This window comes from Mytilus trossulus, chromosome 2, assembly GCF_036588685.1.
Source record: "Mytilus trossulus isolate FHL-02 chromosome 2, PNRI_Mtr1.1.1.hap1, whole genome shotgun sequence".
In the NCBI taxonomy this organism is placed as follows: domain Eukaryota; kingdom Metazoa; phylum Mollusca; class Bivalvia; order Mytilida; family Mytilidae; genus Mytilus; species Mytilus trossulus.
Genome location: NC_086374.1, coordinates 49851261 through 49871152, shown reverse-complemented (window position 1 = coordinate 49871152; position 19892 = coordinate 49851261). Strand labels below are relative to the sequence as shown.

The 19892-nt window shown below is 30.6% G+C and overlaps 1 protein-coding gene across 3 annotated transcripts in view; it reads right to left on the bottom strand.

Moving 5' to 3' along the window:
* Window positions 1-7290: 7290 nt before the first annotated feature.
* Window positions 7291-19892, bottom strand: part of LOC134707489 (speckle-type POZ protein-like) — a 57801-nt gene continuing 45199 nt past the window's right edge. For all 3 annotated transcript variants that reach the window (XM_063567265.1, XM_063567263.1, XM_063567264.1), the window contains exons 5-10: window positions 17447-17574; window positions 16106-16283; window positions 15110-15165; window positions 14593-14715; window positions 13588-13730; window positions 7291-13118 (exon numbers count right to left, since the gene is read on the bottom strand). In XM_063567265.1, coding sequence (XP_063423335.1) covers window positions 12974-13118; window positions 13588-13730; window positions 14593-14715; window positions 15110-15165; window positions 16106-16283; window positions 17447-17574 — 773 coding nt within the window. In that variant the 3' untranslated portion in view covers window positions 7291-12973. The remainder of the gene's footprint in view (window positions 13119-13587; window positions 13731-14592; window positions 14716-15109; window positions 15166-16105; window positions 16284-17446; window positions 17575-19892) is intronic.

Here is a 19892-nt window from a genome sequence, read left to right as displayed (position 1 = left end):
TTTCACCTGCCCCTTAAGAAGTTATCTCCCTTTTATTAATTTTTTTCAACATGGTCCCCCCAAAATGTGTTTAAAGATATCATGACTTTATTTGGACAATAGGTAGATCTCACAATGATGTATTACCATATGAGGCTGCATAGGATTTCATCATCTACTTTGAGAGTTATATCCCCTTGAAGCAATTTCTTTTATTTGCATTTTTTTCAAAAAGTATCAGAGATAGAATTTAATTGAAAATGACAGCATGTATTAGAACAGAAGGCAATGTTTATAGACATAAACAATTAATTTGTTACTAACCCTTATAAGGAGTTATTTCCCTTTAAAAATTAAAAAAAATAATTCAAAAATTTTATTTCGAGAACCGGAAGTCATAGAGACTTTGAACCTTCACCAATAATCTTAAATTCATATGACCTTTAATATGCACTCAAGGTCAAAGTTCACCGAGTGCAAAAAACAATTACGCTGCAATTTCAAGCTTACATATTAGGAAAACGATAAGACTTTGCTGCCTACATACAGCGTATAAAATGTTCCTCTCGACGAACTCTACATTTTATATAATAAGCCCAAAAATGTCCGACCGTCTGTTCAAAAGTTACAACGGGATGATTAATAAAAGTATAGTATTTTGTGTATATCTTTTTAAAGGTAACAGATATCAACCTACTATAAACTGAAAAGATGATCAGTAATTCAAGACCTTCAATTTGAGGTCAATGTCAGGTCATGATGAAATTTCACCTTGACCTTCACAGTATACTATGACCTTGACCTTGTGATATTTAAAAGGTCAAGTGGTCCTGAGTTGAATGGTGGTAGTCCCATGTCTCCACGGCTTCCGGTTCTTAAGTTCGGTATTGCATCATATATTTGATGATTAATTGTGACCTTGGTGAACTTTGAAATTGTCCCATTTCTTTTTCTATAGTGTTGTCCTTTAACTGCAGATCATTTACCATTTAACAGATTTGAGATATCTATTGTCGTTTTAGAGATAATGCAGTTTGAAATTTTTCGAGCGGCGGCAAGTATTTCTGAAACAACAACAGCTATCCACTTAAAATGTTTAAGAAATTGAAGAGATTGACATAGTTATATGTTTAACCAAATACCAAAAACATTCCATGGAAAAAAACACCCAAAAATAAATTTGAAATTTTCATGTTTTGCATTGACTTTGTGAGTTTCATAACTTCTATTTATATAGTTGATATTGCATCATTTTTTGCACTTTGTCAAATGGGGTCATCTGATATATCAAATTGAAGGTCTCAATAAACTCTACTTAAAAATGAAAATTTTAAACCTCTTTTTCATCCCAGGTGGAAGGATGGGGTCATTTAGTGCAAAAATTCAAATTTCTCAGATGGTAAGGTTGTCGCATATCAAATGAAAGAACACAAAGCGTACAATTCAAATTTCAAATTGACGTCCCCCAAAATTTAGTTGGATGGGGTCATTGAGTGCAAAAAAAAATAATTTCTTTTACAATAGGGTTGTTGTATATCAAATGAAAGGTCATGATGTGTACATTTGAAATATCAAATTCCCAACCTCCGAAAATTGGTTGGATGGGGTTATTAAGTGCAAAATTTAAACGTTTTAGAACTTGGCGTTGTCGCATATCAAATGAAAGCTCATCTACTATGTGTTTCATATATCATACTTCCGATCTCAAAAATGAAGGCGGATGAGGTCATTAAGTGTAAAAAGCGAAAAGTTTCAGAAGGTATGCTTGTCGTATATCAAACGAAAGGTCGTACAAAGAACATAACGAAAACATCACTTTTACAGGAAAGACCTTTCAATTGTTTTACAAACAATTGAGATACTAGTTTGTACATATAATTTGTTTATGAATATATTAAAATGATGAAATTCTATTTTTATCTGTTTTATACTGATATGCTAAACATTTACCATCGATTTAAATACGCGTTAAATCCAACCTGACAACAATCTACCATCACTATAGTGACTGACTGAAAGATCATGGACAGACAGATGTAAAACAATATGTTCCTGTTCCGCGTAAAACCTATGAGTTATGATGACAAGGTCTCCGCTACAAACTTGAAAAATCTTCAACAATCTCCTAACACCAATAACTTACGCACTACATGTAAGAGATCAATGATCGAGTTTATAAAGCTACAGTTATAAAGCTGCAGCCCAAAACAGAAGCTGAAGATCATGTGAACATTTTATTTTGATTCTGTGTTCCTATGCAAACCAATCTACAATCAAGACACCAGCACTTCTAAAATAATCTATATATCAGTTACTGTAATAAATATCTCAGTCAACTAATCTTTGAAAGACATTGGTACTGGTAGTTGTTTTAAACAGAAAAAACAGAAACATCACACAAATAATGCCATTTTAAATAGTAAAACGATGATTTACATATTTTAAATCTATGGCATGAAATTACAGTTTGTTTGCAGATCGTCAATGTGTTTTAGCCATTCAACATGGTTTTAATTATGTGAAATGAAATCGGTTCACTTAAGAATTACTTTATCACTCCGTAACACCATCCTCGACAAAATTGGTTAGGACGATGGAAATGTAAAGAGTTGACAGATAGACGGGCGGATCTACGGAAGCAAATTTAGACAAGACAGATCATATCAGCTCACATGATCAATATTAGCTACTGTACTAGTATTAGATTTTGCAAACGAAAATTTCTACTTTTCGCCGTGATTTTCAATTGTCCTTTCATAATATCTGTTTTTACTTTTTGGATTTTCGGAGGTTGTGCCAGACATATATACTGTGTTCGCCACAAACCACTAAAATCAGAATGAGATGCATTTACGAAGTTATTTTTATTTTGTGGTGATCCCGGCCATGCATGTAATACGGTATACACAATTCGGCACTTCTATTATCAAAGAAATTGATTATAAAAACGGCAAATACAATATAACATTTTTTTGTACTTTTACTGCTAAAAACATTTTTTTTTAATTTTCAGACACCTTCCTTTGAAGTATACAATATTTATAGTTGATTAGTAAACATGTTGTTTCTTTTACTAAGTTACTTAGTATAGAAAGTGACTGGTTACTTAAACCATAGATCTATGCTTAAACTGGCTGTTTTATATACATTGAATGTTAAGAAGTAATGGTATCTTCTGATACTGAAACAAGTTAAAGACAACCCATGCTTTGCAAATTTTAGGGGGGGGGGGGGGCACGCCCGCCACGCCCCCGCCTAAATCTGCCCCTGAAATTACAATATTAATAAGTACAGTGGTTATATGTATTATGCCATTGATGACGTGTTAATAAGTACTAAATAAGTAATCTGGACAGTAAGTCTTGTTTGTAGAATATTTTGTAGGTGTAAAGTGTTTTTTTTTAAATTCGCTAATTAAACTTTATATTTAAGGACACAATTATTCATAAGAATTTGTAATCCACTGTAGATTTGTCACACTACTATCATATAAACTATTCCACCTCTTAAAAGTGCAATGACCATCAAGTAATGCTCCAATAACAACAAAAAAAGTTGTTTCTATTGATTGATTGATTGAATGATTGTTTGGATGCTTAGAGCCCATTGACAACTATTTCATGCATGATCAGGACGATTAGTTGACTTAACGATAACAACAAGAACCATTTGGTAAATACGAATAGACGGTCTAGAAACAATTTTGTTATGCACATTCAAGAGAAATATAAATTAATTTACATTTAAATACTGAATCCGTTTTTAAACAAGCACACGGTATCAGGCAGCTCTATTGTTGCCAATTGACGATTGTACCTTTATCTTCCAAACTAAAGCAGATAATGAAATTGACCAATGAACCATGAAAGTGATGTCAAGGTTGGAAGAAACCTGTTAGAGAGATGTTACAGTTTTAATTGGAATTCAGTATGATACCACATCCCATACTGTACAAATCGAAATTTTAATGTCTGCTAGTAGGAATTTTAATCGTTATCTATATTAATTTAAATCCAGTGCAAAGCAGAATTCAAATACAATGTATCTATTAGCAGATACTATGACTCTGGATCCTATTAAATTCCAATTTGTACTGGAACATACATGCAAGTATTCCCTACAAAAAAGGACCTACTTATAGTACCAGAGAAAACAACACATACAGGAAAACACAAACATGACCAATACAACATGATAATGAGGTCAAGGTCAGAAGAACCTGTACACAATACAGTTATTCCATACCCAAATATATTGATTGACCTTTAGCTTCCCAGTAAAGAGATGGAAGGAACTACAATAAACTGTTCACCAAAAATATGTCTAGCATGTTTGATCATGTACCAAATTTAGATGTCACAGCCAAAATAAAATGGCAATACCTTAACAAGTAAATTAAGGAATGCATCCAGTCTATAAACCACGACATAAGGTGCAGAGCCATGAAACCTCCACGTAAAGTAGATATGTAAATAGTAATACAACTGCATACCAATTATAATTGACCTATCATAAGTTGTTCCCCTTTGACTGATTGAATCACAAACTTCAACAAGTATATTTTGCAAATTTTAAAGATTCAATGAACAATCAAAATGGGGTATGGGAACACATAATCTTAATGATCAACGAGTCATTTCTAATATCACTGCATATCAAATATCAAGGTTCTTGAAATATTTGTCAATATTCAATCAATGAATGATGAGAAAAGCTTACTTGGCCCTTTAGACCAGGTACATGTAAGCTAAAAATTATTATTCTGAAGCAATAATTCAGGACAAATTCTGTCTCCATGTTCCTCTTTAACTGACCTGATCACAATTTTTTTTTTAAATAACCAAAGTTGCAAAGTCAAAAGACTTTGACTTTAGTTTGGTAGGGATAAATGATCTCCATGGAAATGATATGCGCCAATGATAATACAACTGCATTCTGAATATCATTGATTTACCATTAGTGGTTCCCCATTAACCTACCTCTTAACATTGATCTTTTTTGTTGATTGTGTTCTGCAGATCAGGTTTACGCTTTCTATTTATCTTCTATCATTTTTTGTTCAAAATGAAAAAGGGTAAAAATTGTCTTTTTAAGGTCAATATCTGATCTTTAAGTAGTCACCTTACAATTTCAACTTGTTAGTAGATCTGGTCTTTGCTAACAACATTTTGCTATTTACAGCTTTTACATTAATGCTAGCAAGACAAATCTTTGTTTGACTTGCTTGCTTTGCTTGTATCAATGTTTGCTCATGCATGGCAGTTAAGATAGGCGGGGCTTCAGCTTGTATACATCATACTTAAATTTATTTGATTGTACGTTATGTTTGAAGTTAAGGACAGTCACACTTAATTTTAAAACATCACAAGATGACAGATATAAAGCGCAATCGTAGAAATGGAAGCCAAAAAATTGTATTTGTTTTTTTCTCGAAGATATGCATTTTTATCATCCAACTGAAAAAACTGTTGTCAAGTACTTTTAGTAAAACAAAAAAAGCTATTCGAACACACCTACTCTGATTTAGTGATTGGAGTGATTCATTACATAGGTATTTCATTTGACCCATATATTTCATCTTTTAGTACTGTGATTTTTTTATGTTATAAAGTCAACCTGTAGCTTTGCTATATAAAAATGATAGAATCTGAAGCGAGATGATGTATCAAATATTCTTTATTTGTACGTTTTCAACACAAAATATTCATCTCAAACACACCCTAATAAAGAAGGTGCACTTGATTTTCTAATAAAAGGGATCATACATTAATTAAGGGGAGACTTAACTATTTTATTTATTATGTCTATTGTTATTGAATATTGCGCACTTTGGATTAATTTTTGCTTGTAAACCTTCAAACTGATTATTCTTTGTTTATAGAGAGGGCGATAAGTGCTTTCTGTTATGTTTACTTTAGTTTTTTTTTTTAAAGTGAATAGAAACAAATAAAATAACAATTTTCTTCTCAAATACGAGTGTTTTATTGTAAAAAAAACCAACCATTTGCATAAGTTTTTAATTTATCTATTACATAGTTAAGCAAAACAGTTAGATATCAAGTCGACGACATGGTTATCTATCAAGTTGGATGAAGAAAATACTTCCCTTTTTTTTTTTTTTTTAAATTAATACGGACGGAGAACATATCAATCTATAAGTTTACTTATTTCCGTGTCTGTCCTTCCATTACGTGACTCAAGAAAAAAAATCAAAACATTGGTTACAATTGTATCAAAAAGAGAAAATCGAGCGAACCTTCTTATGTTAGGGTGTGTTTAAGATGAATAATTTGTCTAAAAAACGCACAAAGGAAGAACATTTGATACATCATCTCGCTCCAGATTCTATCATTTTTATATAGCAAAGCTACAGGTTGTCTTTATAACATAAAAAAAAATCACAGTACTAAAAGATGAAATATATGGGTCAAATGAAATACCTATGTAATGAATCACTAAATCAGAGTAGGTGTGTTCGAATAGTTATTTTGCTTTTCTAAAAGTACTTGACGACAGTCTTATCAGTTGGATGATGAAAATGCATATCTTTGAAATACATTTCTACGATTGCGCTTTATATTTGTCATCTTGTGATGTTTTAAAATTCAGTATCCTTAAGTTCAAACATAACAGTCCAATAAAATTTAAGTATGATGTATACAAGCTGAAGCCCCGCCTATCTTAATTGCCATGCTTGAGCAAACATTGATACAAGCAAAGTAAGCAAGCCAAACAAAGATTTGTCTTGCTAGCATTAATGTATTAGCTGTTAAGTTTCTATCTTCTATCGTTTTCAAGATAAAAGGCAAAAGTAGACAAAAATGGTTAAAAAAATTAGAAGGCAATAACTCCACGAAAGCCTCACCTGACAGTTTCAACTATAGTGACTTATTTGTAGGTCTTGTCTTGCTGATCATTTTTGCTTAGTTAAGTTTCTATCTATCTCTTATAATTTTTAATAGATTTTTTAAACTAGATACCCCAATGATTGTGCCAGTTGTTTCAAGTTTTTTGGTAAAATATAACAGAAGACGAAGGACAACAAAGGATGCCAACTGATGAGAAAAGTTTACTTGGCCCTTTAGACCAGGTACATGTAAGCTAAAAATTATTATTCTGAAGCAATGATTCAGGATAAATTCTGTCTCCATGGGTTGAGTATAGATACTTTAAAACTTTTTAAGACAACACATGATCCACAAACAACAGGTGGATATAGCTTTCATTGATCCTTTGAGCCAAATAAACTGAAACCTAGTCCTACTACAACATATCTTTGCTACTAAAATAACAGGAATAACAAAGACAATATAGTTTTTGATCATTGATTTATTTACAACATATATACCTATATAATAATTTACATGGAATGAGATTGAATGCTCTTTTCACCCACCACAAAATTTATGGATATAACATCAGCTTAAAGTTATCTGAATTTCCTAATTCTCAATTCCTGCATTTAAATCCAACAAAGAGGTAAAACCATTTCCTTTGTATTTGTTTCACTTGCAGGTCAAAAATTAGACTTACTGATATTTAAATTCAAGTCTTAATATTGTACTTTAATGTTTTCAGCAATTTGTATTTTTTATAAATAGGAAAAAAAATCAGCAAACGACTGCTGAATGCAATTTTTAACAATACTGCAAATTTTATGTTTTCATGCATCAGAGCAGATATCCTTAAAAAAAATGAATGTGTTTAAATGAAAATACATAGATTTACTTCCAACAGAATATGTTTATATCCATTGATGCTATTTTATACCCCATATTTCCATTTATTCATTCATCACTTTCATACTTGTATTCAAAATTTGCCAAATTCAAAAATCAAATTTGCAGTTCTGATTCATCTTTCACATTTATTATAATGTTACCAAACATGTTGTTTTAAACCTCCAAAAAAACATACAGATGTAAGTGATACTTGAATATTGGTAAAGATCAAAGGACTTTAAATAAATGACATTGTTGTGAAATAAATTTACAAATAAGGAAAATCAGTTTCAACTCTTTCTTGAATTTGAAAGTTTTTAATCACATTTTCCCCCATTATTTTTTTTAAAGAAAAGCATTTTACACAAAAGATCATGCTTAATTAAAAATACACAATACTTTGTGAAAACCTATAAATTACTTCAGACTGAAAAGCATAGGAAAGACTTAAAGACTAAGCTGAGTCATCCCATAATATTGATTCATAACCATTTAAACTTAGCACTAACACAAATAAATAAGTCTTCAAAAAAATATCATTCCTCACATGTTATATTGACTTGTACCTCTTACTGGACCTTTAAATAAAATTGCACACAGTGACTTGTTAGAAACCAATACCTCTACGAGAAACAGAAATTCAAAGTACTGTGGGTTCATTTCTAATTAGTGGATATCAATTTTCATGGGTTTTATGAATACGGGTGATCCACAAATTCAAATCTTCAACAAATTACAAATGTTCAAAAGGCTTAGTGTGCAGAGATTGACAAAAAACATGAAATCAAATATCATTGAAAATGCATATTCTCCTCAATCCACGAAAATTGGTACCCACAAAAATAAGTGAATCCACAGTATTTATTGAAAAATGTCAATATTACTGGCCATATTTTGTTTGAATATATAAATAATTATCTCTAAAGAAAAAGTTAGAATATTTATTATGTATATCCCTATCTGTTCTTTCTCGTATATAAATAATAGATAAAACAGAGGTATTGCTTAAAAGAGAATTAAAAAAAAATGCAATGTGTACTTTAAATTCAGTTTACAAAGCGACAGGATACAAGGTACACAATCTTCAAGACATGAAATACTGATAATAGATAGCATTCAAAATATTTATAGAGGGTCAATTGTGAGTTATTTTTAGTAAGCACACCTAATTATAAAACTGTTGAGGAATGTAAACTAGAGGCTCTAAAGAGCCTGTGTCGCTCACCTTGGTCTATGTGAATATTAAACAAAAGACACAGATGGATCCATGACAAAATTGCGTTTTGGTGATAGTGATGTGTTTGTAGATCTTACTTTACTAAACATTATTACTGCTTACAATTATCTGTATCTATAATGAACTTGGTCCAGTTAGTTTCAGTGGAAAATGATAGTGAAATATACAAATTTTATGAAAATTGTTTAAAATTAACTATAAAGGGCAATAACTCCTTAGGAGGTCAATTGACCATTTTGGTCATATAGACTTATTTGTTAATCTTACTAAGCTGAACATTATTGCTGTTTACAGTTTATCTCTATCTATAATAATATTCAAGATATTAAACAAAAACAGCAAAATTTCCTTAAAATTACCAATTCAAGGGCAGCAACCTAACAACGGAATGTCAGATTCATCCGAAAATTTCAGTGCAGATAGATCTTAACCTGATAAACAATTTTACCCCTTGTCAGATTTGCTCTAAAACTTTGGTTTTTGAGTAATCATGGTAATAAGCCAAAAACTGCATTTTATCCCTATGTTCTATTTTAAGCCATGGCGGCCATTTTTGATGGTTGGCCGGGTCACCCAACACATTTTTCAAACAAGCTACCCCAATGATGATTGTGGCTAAGTTTGGTTAAATTTGACCCAGTAGTTTCAGAGGAGAAGATTTTTCTAAAAGATTACTAAGATCTATGAAAAATGGTTTAAAAATGACTATAAAGGGCAATAACTCCTAAAGGGGTCAACTGACCATTTCGGTCATGTTGACTTATTTGTAAATCTTACTTTGCTGAACATTATTGCTGTTAACAGTTTTTCTCTATCTATAATAAAATTCAAGATATTAACCAAAAACAGCAAAAATTTCCATAAAATTACCAATTCAGAGGCAGCAACCTAACAACGGGTTGTCGGATTCATCTGAAAATTTCAGGGCAGATAGATCTTGACCTGAATAACAATTTAATTGCTTGTCAGATTTGCTCTAAATGCTTTGGATTTTGAGTTATAAGCCAAAAACTGCATTTTACCCCTATGTTCTATTTTTAGCCATGGCGGCCATCTTGGATGGTTGGCCGGGTCACCGGACACATTTTTTAAACTAGATACCCTAATGATGATTGTGGCCAAGTTTAATTTAATTTGACCCAGTGGTTTCAGAGGAGAAGATTTTTGTAAAAGTTAACGACGACAGACGACGGACCAGGTGAGCTAAAAATTCAGAAGTTGATGAAGCATGGTAGTTAAGCAGGTCTTGCTATGACAAAGGAATGCTAGCATACCAATAAGTAAATAGCAATGGCCTATTATATCCATGATGCTGTGACAAAGAGACTTGCATTAATATTCTACTTATTTGGATAATAAATACTTTTTAAACAGCATGCATAAAATATTAATGGTCTTTTGTAAACAAAAAATTATTATCCAATCTCGAGTAATCTTACATAACCGTAGCATTCTCCAATAAAAATGTGGATTTTGCATTATTTATAAACAGGTTTACTTGTTAATTAAGTTTTGAGGGGCACTTATCAATTTGTTTTAAAAATATCTCATATAAGCGGAACAAGTAAATTTTTACATAGTTTAACAATAAGTTAAGATAAGTAATCAAGTACCAGGGGATAGAGACTATAAATAGGTTTTTACCCCTCGATATTTAGAATCTGGGTAAATTGAGACTATTTAGTCCATTAATTGTGCTTCTTTGTTTATCAGTGTCATTTTCTCTGTTAAATATCTTAAATGTTTAATGCAATTTGTAGTTTATTACAAAAATCCTGATTTATTTAGTATAATTTCATAAAACATTAACCAGACAAAAGAAAAGAAAAGAAAAAGAAAAAATTAATCAAGAAAACAAAAACCCTATTTTGCACTTTAATAAAGTTAGTTTCTAGCAACTTTTATAAATTTGAAAAAAGTATTTAATAATGAAACTGAAATCAAGAAATGCTTTTGTTTTTATGTATGGTATTCTATATTTTTTAGGACGGTTTCTTAACAAACATACATAAGATCAAGGGGAGACAATTCAAAATCTCGGCTATGGATTTATGCTGTATAGTGAAAGTGGATAAATTCTATAATTGAATCTATGAATGATGATCCTATTTTTAAATGCTTTCCCTTGGTAGATTGCTTGTTTGAATGGAACAACCCTACATTTTTTTAGCTGAAATAAGTCAAAATAATACACAATCAACAATAAGTTCAGACCTGCTGAACCTCAATCTCATGTCCAATATTCAATACACTATTTATACTGTAAACAGGTTTCTGTGCCTTTAAAAAAATTAAAAGCTTCGAGTGTGCTCTCATTTTTGAAACAATGCATCAATATCAACACTATAACACTAACTCTTCTGGTTCTTTTCCTTTATCTTAGAGCGTCTACATTACAAAGATTCAAAACTGGTTACTGTCAAATTACATTAATCATAGTATTAAAAAAAAAAATTGTGCTGGGCTATCAAAATTGATTTTATTAATACATTCCACCCAAACATAGATACATACATTTAAATAAAATAGCCTTCACATACCTTATTCACTGACATATACCTTACATGTGCATTTATCTTTCTCAAAAAGTTCTTTATTTCTCTCAATAATTATCCTATAGCATTTAAATCTTAAACTACACTAGCTAATATTCTTTAATTTAATGACACCAAATTTGGAATTGTGATATTTGGCAAAAAATTTACAAAGTCATAAATACATTTTAACATAAATTCCATGTATACAGATTACAATCATACAAATATCCATTCATTCTGCGAAAATGGTAAATAAAACAGCTGTTGTGATGGTGAAAAAAACTATGATTTATGTTTCACTACAAAACATATCATTAATCTCCTGGTACAAACAGTGTTTGCTTTTATCCTTTAAATAGCCCTCACTTTATGGGATCCTAAGTTGCTGCTTTGCAGTTCAACAAAGGATATAGAAATATGTAAAATGATGCAAAAAATAAAAGAATTGTGTGAAAGCACTGATTTATTATATGAAAAGGAACAAAGACACAAACTTTAACATAATTGTTGCACAATTCAAGCCAAATACTATTGTTTGGAGATTTATTCTATGTTTAACATCCAGTGGCAAATATTACATGCACATTTCGGACATGTAAAAATGAAAATATTCAGATTGAGTAACAATACCTGACTGATTTTATATCAAGCAGAGTTGGGTCAGCGATCCCAAGTTGCCCACATAAATGAAAAATATGCGATGAATATTGCTTTTAACAGTGCATTTGAACAGCATAGTTTAAATTTGACAAAAAACTGTATTTCCTATCAAAATGTCTTTGAACAATACATTTTGCAATACTACATGTACAAATAAAGCATAAAGAAGGCAAAAGAAGAACATGCATTCTTTGAACCTATATAAAAATAGGCTTTTAGGAACATTACTGAATCAATTGAACAAAACAATCAGATTTAACAGCTTTGAGACTTTTTGATATTGCAAAATATTGGAGTTTTACAATTGCAATGGTTCTATTAAGTAAGCATACCACTCACTCGTTTAACATTAAAGTTAAACATGCTTTCTGTACAAATAATAGCATACCAGTTTAACTATAAATACATAAAATGCACTAATGACTCATGGATCATTTATTAAGTGTCAATACATATTTAGTAACTAGCGACTAATTTATCTGTAGTAACCTGTCCTTGACAAGTTTGAATTCCACATTCTAAATTCTTCACGATACTTTGCCACTTTAACCATAGCAATTATTCCTGGTGCTAAACTAAAGGAATAAATGGGAAAGGTTGCAACTTTCTCTTTCTTCTTTTTAACTGTCACAAGAGTGATCCCCGTCAAAAGATTTATCGACTAACCCTCAGGTGTTAGTAGGTTTATCTGTATGCTGTTTTCCTCACGTCTATATCAAGTCTGTTCTTTGATCAAGTCCTCAATATAAAATCTGTTGCAACAGTATCACATAATTTGCTGGGAATAATTTACAGGAAAGCTAATGTAGTTCATATACTATTAATGTTAACTACAAGGGCTATGAAGTCTTCACTCGTTTTCTTGGAGGACCTAATGGTGGACTCTGCTGACTTGCTAAAGCACGAAAAGCGTCAGCGATTAAATGAGGATGATTTTGAATTAATGTTTTCCAGCCTTGGGTTTCCATAATGTCTGTTGCATGACTGAAAAAAAAGAGATTTATTATGTTTAGTTTTTAATCAACATGTGTTCATTTTATTTATCACATCTCAATACTGGTTTTAGACTAGCTTGCTGGTATGTTTTCAGATAGCTTGTTTAAGACTTGTAAATTGGTTAGCTTGTTTAAGACTTGTAAATTGATAAGTTTTTTAATGATTAGCCTGGGTTTTAGACTTATACACTGGTACTTTTTTTATGTACATTTTTAATTTGTACACTAATAAGTTTTTAAATGACAGGTTTTAGACTTTCAAGCTGGTATATCAAATTTTGCTACTGTTGATTTCGATTAATGTTTTGTACTAGTTTCACTGTGTCTTCCAGTTCATTATTTTTTGTCTTGTAATGAGGCTTAATGGTTATAATACATGAATAATCAAATGCTGATTTAAATGATGATGTTCAACTCTTAAAGTTACAATAAAACAGATTAGATAACTCAATACATACCTGTTTATAAAATCTATAGCATGTGTTTTTAACTGGTCAGCACTATGTAAATCAGCTAGCACCAAAACTTCACACACATTTTCTATACTTAAATTTGAACACAATGCCTCTTCACACATAACTTTTAATCTGTCTAATGCATACTGAAAAAGAAATTTAATATTAATGAAAGTTGCTGTGATTCAATTTTATTTAATAATATATATATTGTTATATTAATGTTCATAGTCAAATTAGGCAGATAGTATAGCTGGTATTTATGTTTTGATGTTAATTTGAAGTTGTATTGCAAAAATGTGTACATAGTACATGGAGGCCCAACTTGCACTATCATTTTCTCTGTTCAGTGGACTGTGAAATTGAGGTCAAAACTCGAATTTGCCATTAAAATTAGAAAGATCATATCATAGGGAACATGTGTACTATGTTACAAGTTTATTGGACTTCATTTTAAAACTACCTTGCCAAAAACTTAAACATGAAGCAGGACAGATGTACAAACGAACAGACGCACAGACCAGAAAAACATAATGCTCCTCTAATATTGTAGGTGGTGTATAAAAACAGGAAGTGAAAGCCAAGGTTTCTCAAACAGGAATAGAGTCCCAACTTAAACTGAAAATACACAGTGTAATTCCAAATTTATAGGAATCCACAACATTTAATGGTTCAATAGTACACCAGACAAGTAAGATTTAACAGAAAGGATAGACTCTTAAACAAACAGATAACAGTATCAATAGGGCATTGCAGAATTGTGAGTGGGATAAATATTTAATATCATAGTGCTGAATCAATGTAAAGAAACAGATATAAAATTTATTGGAGGGATATGTCTGAAAAAATGGTAAATTACTCTATAGAAGCTTAATAAGTCTACAATCATATGTTCTATCTAACCTTATGAATCTTTAAAGCAGACTGATGTTAAGCCAATAGATAATTAATTCTGCTATTGTATTTGTTGGATTTAAAATTTATTGCAATACAATAAAGTTAAAATACCTTGTCTGCAGCAGCTAATAAATCATCAGCCATTTTGTCTAAGTTGGGGGCTTTCCCTGTGTATATAAATCGTAACATTTCTCTCATCACCTCATGATCAACATCTGTAATTTCTACACGGTTCTGAAAAAAACAACTCATTTTGTGAAAATGTTGTCAAAGTGAAGTGAAGTATAGAAAGTATGTGAATTAAAGGATGTCTGTTGAAGACTCTACTTTGACTTCTAGATCTATGTCTTTTTGTTGCTTGGTATTTTTGTTTGCTGTCTCAGGAAAAATACCCCAAATCTTCTTTTAAATTTATATTCTTTAAAATCTACTATCAGGTCAGATTTTTCAGCATCCTTATGGCCACCAAAAATTCTTTTGAGAGAATTGTGCAACTCTTCTGCAACATGGTACCAGTTTTATCTAAGGTAAGATATTTAAGGTCTGGTCAATATTTAAGTGCAAGTATGATCTTATAAATAGAGCATAAGTAATGCTTTCTGTAAATCAAAAGTATTAATCAACAAACCTGCTTTCTTTCTTCCATTTCATGTTCAAACATTGCATTAAAGACAGGAGACCTAGCTGTAAAAGACAGAAGTAAATAGAGGATTTGATCTTCAAATGTTCAATATATCTATCAAAATGCAAATAATGAAATCAATCATCAATTACAGATGAATTTTGTAAACATTGGTTCTCTATCTGGCACAATGCTTAAGAAGAGTTTGTATGCACTTTTTATATTTTATCTTTGCTTTCTCTTTTATTATAGTCTGCCATGTTGGTTGATATAGGAAGAGTAACACATATCACATATCTACTTCTCATTGGTAAACTTAGAATGATTGGGATAAAATTTTCTTTCAGTTGCTCTGGTGATTTCTAGAGATATTTTTTTTTATACTCAGATAATTAATGGTCAGTGATAACAAAACTGCTAGCAAGGCTAAGAAAATTTAATTGTGAACACAAAAGTACTTCTACTTATTGTATTATAATGTAATAGTTATATTATAATAATCCTCCATACATTTAAGTTAGAGTTATCTCCCTTATATTTACAATTCAATTTCACAGCTTGTTATATAAGTTCTACGTGCAGCATGTGTTTTAACTAGACTCATTATATTCAAATGTCAAATCATAATTTCTTATGCATAACTTAGTGCAGTTACATCATATCCATTGAGAAACACCAGGTGTTGGCCATATCCTGTTTTCAAATCTGTGAAAATTTGAGGACTAAACATAAAAATCTCCTCTGTAGTACCTAACATAGTTGTTCTGTAAACAATCACTGCAGATGTTGCAGTTGTAATGAGTTTATATATAAATTCATTATTAGAATTGAGTTTGTTCAGGTAATAAATAAAGTACAAATAAATACATATGGCAAAGGTCAGACTAAATACCTATAATCTATTAGTTTAATATATCTATATAGGATTTTGTTAAATAAGTTACATTCTGTGGAGATAATTAGGCTTTATTCAAACAATAAATAAACAAAAATAAAACAAACCTGCTAATACTGCTTTATGAGCTTGAAATTCTCTTCCTCCAACACATAACGTGACATCACTAAACGATGACCTTTCAAAGAGACTACCAAGGTCATCACTTAATTTACATTCTGGTACTTTGACTGGGGTACAATTTGACTGTCCCGACACATTTACTGTGTCACCTACTACTGAGACCTGAAATCAAATCAATTAAAATTTTATTGACAGCAAACCTTGTTTAATTCAAGTTAATTTGAATGTAACAGATGCTTGATCATTATAAAAGGAGTTTAAACAAATAAGACAGCCACCCAAAAATCTGATAACACAAAAAAATACAAAAAATTCTGCCCTTAAGCTGTAAATTTGATAATACAGTGGAACTTATGTCGTAGTTTTACAGTTTATTTTTTCCTATACTGTAAAACTAGCATCTTGAAGAATAATTATATTTTAGAAAATGAAAACTGACCAAAACAATATTTATATCACATAATTTTAGGAGCTTATTGGACATGCTCTGTACTGTTACATGGGTTTTTCAAAACATGAAACATAACTGTTTATAAAAATTAACAAAATGAAAAACAAAATATGTCTAAAAGGTCACTTTAAACTGTTCATAAACATTCCAGTAAGATAGTGGTTACCATGGATAACGGTCTCATATATTTAAATAATGTTTGGTCACTGTTTTATATCTTGACTCAAATAATGATACTTTGTACTGACTACAGGTTTTCCTAACAAAGAACAATACCCATATTCAATATATTTTAGCAGTTACTGATGAATATTAATGACTACTTATTCGGTGGATCATACAGCGCGGCAGGAGTAATTCAACCCACATCAATAAACACCTATGACGATGCGGGGGTTTGGTAGACAAAATGGTTTTTTTCTCATGTGTCCATATTTCACCCTTCCTACATTTTATTTTTCTCCTTTTGACCTTTTTGATTTTATTTTTGTTAAACATTGGAATCCATGTTCACAAAAAATTAAAATCAAAAATGAAAGGAAATATCAAATATCAAAAATAAAAGTGAAGATACAGATTATTGGGTCTAGGGTTTTGGTAATGGACAGGATTAAGACAAGTTTTAAAGCCTGGATTCTTTGAATTAGTATTGTTTCAATGAGTTTCATGACGGTGTTGTCTCCAAATATATCTATCCAATATTCCTTCATTTCCAATCTAGTATTAGTATTGGTCAATATTATCTCTTAGATGTTAACACACTCTCCATTTGACATATTTGTGATTCACATTTGATAGTGGACAGCTGAGCTGGTCACTAATGTTGTGAATGTCAAACTGCATTATATATAGTCTGCTATTCACAGGAATTTACCTCACAAAATATTGTTAATTTGTCATCTGGCAATAAGCCATTTTGTTCGTCCATAAGAAAATCTCTTCGTATAAATTTTTTAAATCCCCAGTCCTTTCCTTGAACAAATCTGTAGGCTCTTTGGCTCTCTGTAAAACAAAAATATAATTCGTTAAAAGAGAAATCATTCATAAATAATTGTGTCTTAAAGTAATCAATAACTTAATCTCTAAAATAAAACAATGAATGTTTATGAAGTTTACATTTCAGTTTTGCCTGATAATTTTAAAGATGGATTTACATTTCAGTTTTGTCTGATAATTTTAAAGATGGCATCACCAGAATAAATATGAAGGATATGGAAAATGATCTTTCCAACACATGGATCTCTGAAAATATATGAAACATTGTAAATCCTTTTAAGGACAACTAACAGATCAGACAGAACTCAAATAGCATGATAGTTTTATGAAATACATACCAATAGTTACTCTAACCACTAGACCATAAGCTTTATGGTAGTTATAATTGTTTTTGTTTTATGTCTTTGCTTCAGTTATATTCTGGATTTGTCAATGCGTATACTGTTACAATATTATATCTATTCTGGTCCTTTTTTTAAGACAATTTTTACAGATAGATTTATCTGAATATTTTCATTACAATGTTGCTGTCTCATTGATGAGCATGCCAAACATCCATCTTTTATTTATAGGTATTTATCAAGCATACTTTCTATTTAGGAATGCAGATTATGTCATGACCAAACCTAAATTTGCAAGAAGCGGTTTTAAAACTAACAAAGTTGATGAAATACTTTTATTTATTTCAAGCACAAGCAGTATCTTCGTTCATAAGAGATTGGGGAGAAATTTCTACGAAGGGATAAGCCTCAAAAACAAAGAAAATTTTGGAAAACACTTGTAACAACTTTGATGTGCCTGCTATTATTTTTGACTGTATAATTTCTTTCTTTTAGAAAAGGTACAATAAACAATTCACCCTTCAAATTTATAACAAAATTAATCACCCCAAAAAAATCCCAATAAAATCCAAGTTTATGAGATAAAATAATAGCTGTATACATTTAGGTGTCTGCTAAATTCAGTTGAATTGATCCATTTTGTGTTAGTTTTTAGGTACCTACATATACTTGAACTTTTCAGAATCTTTATAGAACAGATTGAGTGGGTGTTACCACAAGAGAATGGCCAAGAAACACATAAAGTTGTTCAGATCAGACAAATTCAATACTTTAAGTATGAAATTACCTATTCTGTTTCTACGTAGGAAGATATTTTGAATTTTTTAAGCATTAAAATGAATCCTGCACTAAAAACTTAAATATATTAAGTACTAAGCAGGAATCATATTAGGAAAAAAAAAATCCAACATAAAATATTTTTTTCTTTCAATTTCATGATACAGTATTTGTGTAAATACATATAAAATCAAATTTCTTTTAATGTTTTATTTTAAGATATATTAAATTGGTGGAATGAGGGAGGTTTCCATATTTGTAAAACTCATCAAACCCATTACATTTTGTGCATGTAACAACTCAGCTTATTTTAATTGCTTTTTCTCTTTCTGTGTATTCTGTTGAGGACATGTTGTTGCTTGAAGTTTGATGTAATGTAGATTAATCACTTTTATTTTGATTTATTCAAATGCAACTGATGAAGTATATTATAAAAGGTGTTAGGTTTCTGTGATGCTATGGTAAACTGCATAAGATCACAAATCATTCTATTAAGTATGTGTATCAAAATATTTGTAGCCAAATCATGATGGAAAAGTAGTCTTCCTGAGATGTATTAATGCTACAAGTTAAACAAAGCCAAAGAGCCACAATATTTTCAAACCAAAATGGCAGTACTACAGTATGGTAAAATACATACAATGAAAAATAATCCAACCAAAAATTAAAGTGTGTTACCAACAGTATGGATTGAAATAAAAAAACATATTACTTTGTCCCCTCCACTATATGGTCTCTTGTGTTCTTGATACTGAGGATTCATTACTTTTCGTTGGATACCAATTTTTGTGGATTTTGTGAACCACTTACTCAAAGAATTACAAAGTTTTCATATGCTGGTATGCCAACCTTTTGCAAAACCATTAAGTTAAATATCTATGAAGTGAAAGTTTTCCTCAATCCTCAAAAATTGGTACCCATGAAAATAAATGAATCCACAGTAGTATAATTTAATCTATCTATTTTTTTCAAAGTCCCCCCATCAACCCAGGGCACTGGATGTTAAGTAACAACAATCAAGCATCAATCAACCCACGGCCACTTTGAAAGTTGATACAAAAAAGCTTACAGTTGTTTGAAAGGTTTCATATTGATTTAAATGTTAACATAAAGACGAAAATAAAATTACGATGGTTTCTGCGTTGTTCAATTTGAAATGTTAGCAGTATCATGATAAAATCAATGCTATTTAAAATGGCAGTATTG